General features: G+C 44.8%; 1 protein-coding gene across 1 annotated transcript; it reads right to left on the bottom strand.

The window, feature by feature from the left end:
* Positions 1 to 223: 223 nt before the first annotated feature.
* actb (actin beta) lies at positions 224 to 4,680 on the bottom strand. The gene is made up of 6 exons (XM_022757055.1): positions 4,573 to 4,680; positions 2,862 to 2,991; positions 2,325 to 2,564; positions 1,450 to 1,888; positions 1,157 to 1,338; positions 224 to 1,036 (listed from the first exon to the last, which is right to left on the bottom strand). The coding sequence occupies exons 2-6, from the start codon at positions 2,982 to 2,984 to the stop codon at positions 893 to 895; spliced, it is 1,128 nt and encodes a 375-aa protein (XP_022612776.1). The 5' UTR covers positions 2,985 to 2,991; positions 4,573 to 4,680; the 3' UTR covers positions 224 to 892.
* Positions 4,681 to 7,475: the final 2,795 nt, after the last annotated feature.

Raw genomic sequence — 7,475 nt, 5'->3', positions numbered from 1 at the left:
TTAAAGAATCATGATTTAAACTTTAAAAATAAAGTACTGCAAAGTTTGATCATTTACTGCTGCACTAGTTATTTTCATGTTCCAACACTAAAGCATCTAGTAACTAAGACTGAATTAAACCTTGAACCATCCTGCTCTAATCAGTGTTTTTTGGCAGAGATCAGATTTCAGCATCTTAAAACAAAACACCAAACATGTTAAAAAGACAGACAAGAGTCAGACATCATGTCGGAACACATGTGCACTTTATTGGGATTGTTTAGTCAGTGTACAGGTTGGCCCCACCGGTCTGGCACCCCATGTTACCCCATCACTTCGAGACCCCTTGCCCCACCACCCCGGGGATGAAACCTCCAACAGCGGGAAGAAGAGGTCACGATTGGGTTTTGCATAACAAAAACAAAAAAATTAACAGGACCAAGATATTTTTAAGGCTGAAAGTACAAAAAACCCAGACATAATTTACATACAAGCGATACTACAACCATGTTTAAGTATGCGCCAACCACTGGGCAGCCTTCACAGAGGCGAATACGTGTCTGAACAATGCAGTTAACATTTGGAATCATGTGTCTGAACAATGCAGTTAACAAACATTTGGAATGACTCAAAGAAAACAACAAAATGTACATTTTTTAAGTCCCCAGATGCAACTGCAGAACCCTGGGGTGCTTTTTTTTCTTAAACCTAGCCAAACATTACTGTCTCCTTCATCGTTCCAGTTTTTTTTAAAATCCTGAGTCAAGCGCCAAAAATAACTGAAGCCATGCCAATGAGTTGGTCATCTAGGCTCTGCGCCTGAGTGTGTATGAGAAATGTGTGGTGTGGTTGTTTTGCACAGAGCTGAAGTTGTTGGGCGTTTGGTTGGGGAGGGGGAGAAGGAACAGTCTGTTTAGAAGCATTTGCGGTGGACGATGGAGGGGCCGGACTCATCGTACTCCTGCTTGCTGATCCACATCTGCTGGAAGGTGGACAGGGAAGCCAGGATGGAGCCTCCGATCCAGACAGAGTATTTACGCTCTGGTGGGGCAATGATCTGCAAACAGACAAGAAAATGACCCGTTAGGACACCAAAGTGTTTACTGATGCAGCCATTACATGTCACACAAGCAGCAATAACATGCCACTCTGCTGGTCCTGTAACAAGTCAGCTCACCTTGATCTTCATGGTGGATGGGGCCAGGGCTGTGATCTCCTTCTGCATCCTGTCAGCGATGCCGGGGTACATGGTGGTACCTCCAGACAGCACGGTGTTGGCGTACAGGTCCTTACGGATGTCGACGTCGCACTTCATGATGCTGTTGTAGGTGGTCTCGTGGATTCCGCAGGACTCCATACCTGAGAGAAGAAACACAAAACACTAGTCAGAAGGTGGAAGTGCAGAATAACCATAAAGGCTGAGTATGCTTTAGTGTGTAATGTGTGTTGGGTTTAAGATGGGAGACGTACCGAGGAAGGAAGGCTGGAAGAGGGCCTCTGGGCAACGGAACCTCTCATTGCCGATGGTGATGACCTGTCCGTCAGGCAGCTCGTAGCTCTTCTCCAGGGAGGAGGAGGAGGCAGCGGTACCCATCTCCTGCTCGAAGTCCAGGGCGACGTAGCACAGCTTCTCCTTGATGTCACGCACGATTTCCCTCTCGGCTGTGGTGGTGAAGGAGTAGCCACGCTCTGTCAGGATCTTCATGAGGTAGTCTGTGAGGTCGCGGCCGGCCAAGTCCAGACGCAGGATGGCGTGGGGCAGGGCGTAGCCCTCGTAGATGGGCACTGTGTGGGTCACACCATCACCGGAGTCCATGACAATACCGGTGGTACGACCAGAGGCATACAGGGACAGCACAGCCTGGATGGCAACGTACATGGCGGGGGTGTTGAAGGTCTCGAACATGATCTGTAAGAGGAGGAGAGAACACTTTAGTATTTTCATTCACAGCAAATATTGAGCTGTGTGGTCACTGCACCCACTACATGCAACAGAGTGAGGCTCAGATTGAAGTTAGTAGAAAAAGGTGCAGAAGTCAACATTCCTCACACTTGTGCATGTCAGATGTCTATTTAGGTGCTGATCTACTGACTCAGCTATACATTATAGACACAAGTGCAGATAAAAAAAAGGCACACAGTCAAGAGAGACCTGTTGATGATAGATCATCTTATAGGAGAGAGGTCCTGGAGGAGAGGGGGGGGAGGAAGGAGCAAGTGAGAATGGGATGAAAAAAGGAAACTAAGAAGGAAATGAGGTAACTAGTTTTGAACAGTCAATTCTACAAAGTACCATCTGGCTAAACTGGAAATGCTCAACTGTGTGTACAAGTAAGGGTGTGTACCTGGGTCATCTTCTCCCTGTTGGCTTTGGGGTTCAGGGGGGCCTCTGTGAGCAGGACAGGGTGCTCCTCAGGGGCAACTCTCAGCTCGTTGTAGAAGGTGTGATGCCAGATCTTCTCCATGTCATCCCAGTTGGTCACAATACCGTGCTCGATGGGGTACTTCAGGGTCAGGATACCTCTCTTGCTCTGGGCTTCATCACCAACGTAGCTGTCCTTCTGGCCCATACCCACCATCACTCCCTGCACACAGGATTAGACAGTTAAGTTAAATGAGCAGATAATAGCAAACATAATGCTGCAATGAAGCATGAGGAAAGTATAGAAACTAATTAAAAAAAAAAAATTAAATCTAAACTTCATTATAATTTTGTTTAATCTTGATTGACTGGGCTACATGTTAGCAAATAGATTTTGAGCTATGTTTAAGAAAATAAAATATATCTTTAATGATCCAAGTCATAATATTAATCTTATAATAAGCAAATGTTTATTCAAATCAGGCGTTTGGCTTTATCCTGTTGGATGTAATTCACCCACCTGATGCCTGGGGCGACCAACGATGGAGGGGAAGACAGCACGAGGGGCGTCGTCTCCGGCGAATCCGGCTTTGCACATACCGGATCCGTTGTCAACAACCAGTGCGGCGATTTCATCTTCCATGGCTGAACTGTTAATGGGGAGAGAAAAAAAAGAGGAAAAAAAAAAAAGCGTTAAAAAACACGCAAGTCTCACATCCACCTCCCCAACAGCGCCGCTCACGACACGCCGAGCTTTCACTTCCTGTTAAACTCGCCAGCTGCAGTTCACGAGGTTAGCCGTTAGGTGGAGCTCGTGCCCCGCATTCCGCCGAGCCAGACAAAAGGAAGTGGCGCTGCATTCTGTTATTGCCATATAAGGACATGGTTCGGTTTTGAGCAGCTTTGCGGCTACCGGCGCCATGGCGCGCGGCCAGAGCGGCAGAGCACGGCAAGAGGGGGGAAGAAAAAAAAAAAAAACGAACATTCGACATTATCAGACCCGGCGCCGCGCGACCACTCCCTCCGGTTCACCAGTCAACTTCCTCCGCTGCCCCCTCCCACTATTGCTCAATCACACTGGTTTTTTTTAATACCGCATCAGAAACCTTTGCTTCAATATCACTGCGTCATAACTCCGCCGCTTCATTCATTGCACACTGGCCACCTGATACACGACTACACCGTCTTTACTAACAATTAAACGTTTCTTTTAAAACCCAAAAAAAAAAAAAAAAAAAAAAACCGTTGGCATCAACCGTTAGAACAGTGACCGTTAAAAAGAAGAGAATGCAAGTTGCATAATGAACTCATGTTGACTCATGAATGGGTCACAAGTCCTTGACTGATGCTCCATTTCCTGAAAGCCACGCCTTTTCTAAGACTGGACGATCTGTCAGTCGCAATTTCCTTATTTCCTCGTGTTCAAGTTGGCACCACACGAATTTATGGCAGGATGGGTCAATTCCGTCGAGAGCATTAATCAATTTATGCTTTTTGCAGGCCTCTCATTCTCCTTGGTCTTTTCCTACTTAGAGGAAGTATAATTATATATTTAATTTAATTATTCAGATGATTAAGCGAAATTAAAAAAAAAAACGCCCAAGGAGTGTACGGAAGTGTCTATGGAGAAAAAAAGAAAAGAAGTCTTGATTAAAATTGCCACTGTTGCAAGTCTGAAGGGCGGAGTTAGCATGATGTAGCTAGGCTAATATGCTAAAGTAGGTCACACCCCGCCGCATCGGTCGCACAAAGGGAGCAGCCGGGATCTAGACAACCTAAACCTAAAAGCCTCTTTCAAAACCATCCTACCGGGGGGGAGAGAGAAAAACCAGCACTGAAATACTGAAACTGTTGCACAACTAACACAATGACAAACCCAGTTTCAGCAGGATGTTTGAACCATTAACCATAAGCCGGCTACATCCAAAAGCACCTGTGAACCGCCTAAGTATCAGTTCAGCGGTCTCTGACCACCACTGCATACTTTAAAAAAGGAAAATACACAAAGCAAAATATATAGACACCTTTTTCTTTCACAGAAACCAATGAGTTAAATTAGCAGTACGGTTGGTGTATGACAGGACAAAGAACCTCGTGGTCCTTGCCATCTTTTGCATTCAAAATTCAAATTTCTCAGACAAATGCGATAAAAAAACAAATCAACTCATTGTTTACTTGATGAATCTTGTTCTAAAGTTCGAAATTTGTAAATATTAGACTCGTCTCCTTACCTTTGGGTGGGGGGCTTTTCGCTTTAAGGGAACCGGTTTCAGGCAAATGATATCCCGCACAAGCTGTGTGTGTGACGGCGCTCAGAGTGAATCCGTTAGCTGTGGGCGCATGTTTTTTATAGTGCGTCAGTTGCCCGGCTCTAGCCATAAAAGGTAAACTTTCGGAATGGCGCCCTCTGATTGGTCCGGCGTCATGCACTGGGGCACGTCGCGTGCACACTGTGCTGCACTGGGCGCTCGCGATTTGAGGGAGAGGGAGAGAGAGAGGGAGGCGATAATAGCAAAGGATTGGAGAAAATAAGAGGGAAGGGATTGATGTTGTGAGGCCTAGTAAGCCTAATCTCTTCATATACTGTTTTATATACCGGGTAAATTGTGTATAAACTTTAATAAGTGTGAAAATATCTTCTCTGCACCTGCTCTTAGCAGTTGAGCAGCACATATTTAAATGATAATTGCAAGAGCTCAGCAGCCAGGACTCCTCCCTGTGAAGGCTGCAAAGGCCCAAGACTTTTATCCAAAGGCTGTCCTCGCTCCTAAAACCTTCTCTCTAGATTAACCCGGACACTATAAGGTATTTTCAGACGGCGCAGCGTATGGAGGTGATGAGGGGATGTTGCTGTAAGCTCACTGGGAGTCACTGTCCTGCATCACCAGGTCAAACGCATGACACACATAACACAGGGTGGTGGAGCTGCCCTGCACAAACCAGGGGATGACCACTCACTGTATGTAGGCCACCTCTTTTATATATATATGTATATATATATATATATATTCTGCCAATGCTCGCTGTGAATGTTCATTTATTGATCAAGTATTTGTGCTCAGTGTCTACATGGTCTTGGGCTCCACCTAGATATCCTGTCGCTGGCTGCTTGCTGCCTCTCTCTCCCTCTTCTCCTTTTCACCCCTCCCCCCCCGCCCCCCCCCCCCCCCCCCCCCCCCCCCCCGCCCCCCCCTCCCCCCCCCCCCCCCCCCCCCGCCCCTCCCCCCCCCCCCCCCCCCCCCCTCTCTGCCTGAGATACAGTAGTTTGATAAAGGTGTGTCGTTCCAGGAGGGGATGGGATGTGTTAGCATTCTCAGATTTTAATGGTGTTTGCACTGTGCTACATGTAGATGTTAAATAATACAAAAATTACAAAAACAAAACCATACATGAAATACATGATGAGTGAAAGTACTAGCTTAGGGGTTTTCAGTTGCTGTTTCCTTTAAATCATGTGGACTACATCTCTATTGTAGTCATGTTTATCACTATGAAGCAGGAAGGGTCTGGAAATTACCATTTTTACCCACTGTCATTCAGCTTTATCAAATAAAAAACACAAAAACAATGCTTATATTTCCACCGAATAGGACTGAAATTTTAGGGCCTTTCTCACATCCTGATGATGAGGCCCATGTGACACATTGTCAGACTGGCCTTTAAGCCTCGGGCTGGCAGGATAGTAACATTTCCATTCCTGATTCACCATATTAAAGAAATCTTTTCTTTTTTATCACCTCTGTGAATTTCATTCTCATTTTCTCTCTCCTGTCTGTCCTCCACCCTTCTCCCATCTATCTGCTCTTTGATATATATATATATATATACATTGTCAGACTGGCCTTTAAGCCTCGGGCTGGCAGGATAGTAACATTTCCATTCCTGATTCACCATATTAAAGAAATCTTTTCTTTTTTATCACCTCTGTGAATTTCATTCTCATTTTCTCTCTCCTGTCTGTCCTCCACCCTTCTCCCATCTATCTGCTCTTTGATATATATATATATATATATATATATATATATATATACTGTATATATATATATACACCTGGCACATACTTTTATTTATCTAGTGCTCCTGAATCATGAGTGTGTGTACATGGCTGTGCGGCCTCAGTTACCATTTAAAGCTGTAACTATGGCCACTGAGACATGCAGCAACTTCTTCTCTTCCTCCTTTACCACTTCCCCTTCCTCTCTCTCGCTTCTTGTGTATTTTTTTCTTTTTTTTTTTTTTGTCTTGGCTTCTCTTCCTTGTTGCTGTTAACTTGGCTTTAAATTGACATTATTGTCATCTCCACATGGCTCATATGACCTCCTTTTAATTAGCCACAACTCAGTGACCCTACAGTGTGAAACAGGGCTCTTTTAATAAAGATGACAATGGCTTCTGTAACTTCCCTGTAACCCTGCAGATTGGGATGGGTTATATGTAACACATGTCAGTCCCAAAAGGCCATTTTTACATTTAATAAAAGGGAACAATCAAAGATGAACCGGTCAATTCATCAGTGAGTCAGAGTTTTGACTCTTGTGAAAGACTATACGGACTCAGACCGGCGCTGATGGAGGGTTTACAGATGGAAGGAGGTGTGCTTGAGGTGATCAAAGGTCCACTGGGCCCACTTATTGATTTACAGGCCTTAAGTCCCATTGTTAAGGATCAAATCTCGCCCATGGTTTATCCCCGTCCGACTTATTTCAGAGGGAAACTTGTGTTTTCAGTCATATTTGTTGTAAAGTTGCATTTACATGATTAAAAAAAGAAAGAAGGAGGGCCCAGGTGAGGCTGAGACAGAGATTTGTACAGATACAAGCTGAGAGGATTGTTTCTCCATGTTGACGCTGTAATGGCGTAAACAGGGATTGGCTGGGAAATATTTAATCCACCCTCGAGGGAGTGCCTGCGCAGTGTGTGTGTGTGTGTGTGTGTGTGTTTGTGTGTGTGTGCATGTCTATATGTTTGCACATAAATGATCGAGTGAATCATTGTTCCGGCCGAGCCTACTTTGATTCAAGTAAAAAAACTTTTGATGGCATTACATAACCTTCCTTGTGTACTCCGGAATAAAAAGTAAAACTAACTAACCGTCTAAAACTCACCTTGTTAAATGAGTTGTTAGTCATCTTAG

The sequence above is a fragment of the Seriola dumerili genome, unplaced genomic scaffold, assembly GCF_002260705.1.
Source record: "Seriola dumerili isolate Sdu_G_001 unplaced genomic scaffold, Sdu_1.0 BDQW01000262.1, whole genome shotgun sequence".
Lineage (NCBI taxonomy): Eukaryota > Metazoa > Chordata > Actinopteri > Carangiformes > Carangidae > Seriola > Seriola dumerili.
This window is presented reverse-complemented; position numbering and strand designations above follow the sequence as displayed.

What these genes read in the sequence shown, in the direction of transcription:
- actb (XM_022757055.1), bottom strand. Translation starts at nt 2,984, where the DNA reads ATGGAAGATGAAATCGCCGCACTGGTTGTTGACAACGGATCCGGTATG. An exon ending in ACAGGGAGAAGATGACCCAG is followed by an intron (nt 1,889 to 2,324) that starts GTACACACCCTT and finishes CTCCTCTTACAG; the next exon opens with ATCATGTTCGAGACCTTCAA. An exon ending in CTTCCAGCCTTCCTTCCTCG is followed by an intron (nt 1,339 to 1,449) that starts GTACGTCTCCCA and finishes TTCTTCTCTCAG; the next exon opens with GTATGGAGTCCTGCGGAATC.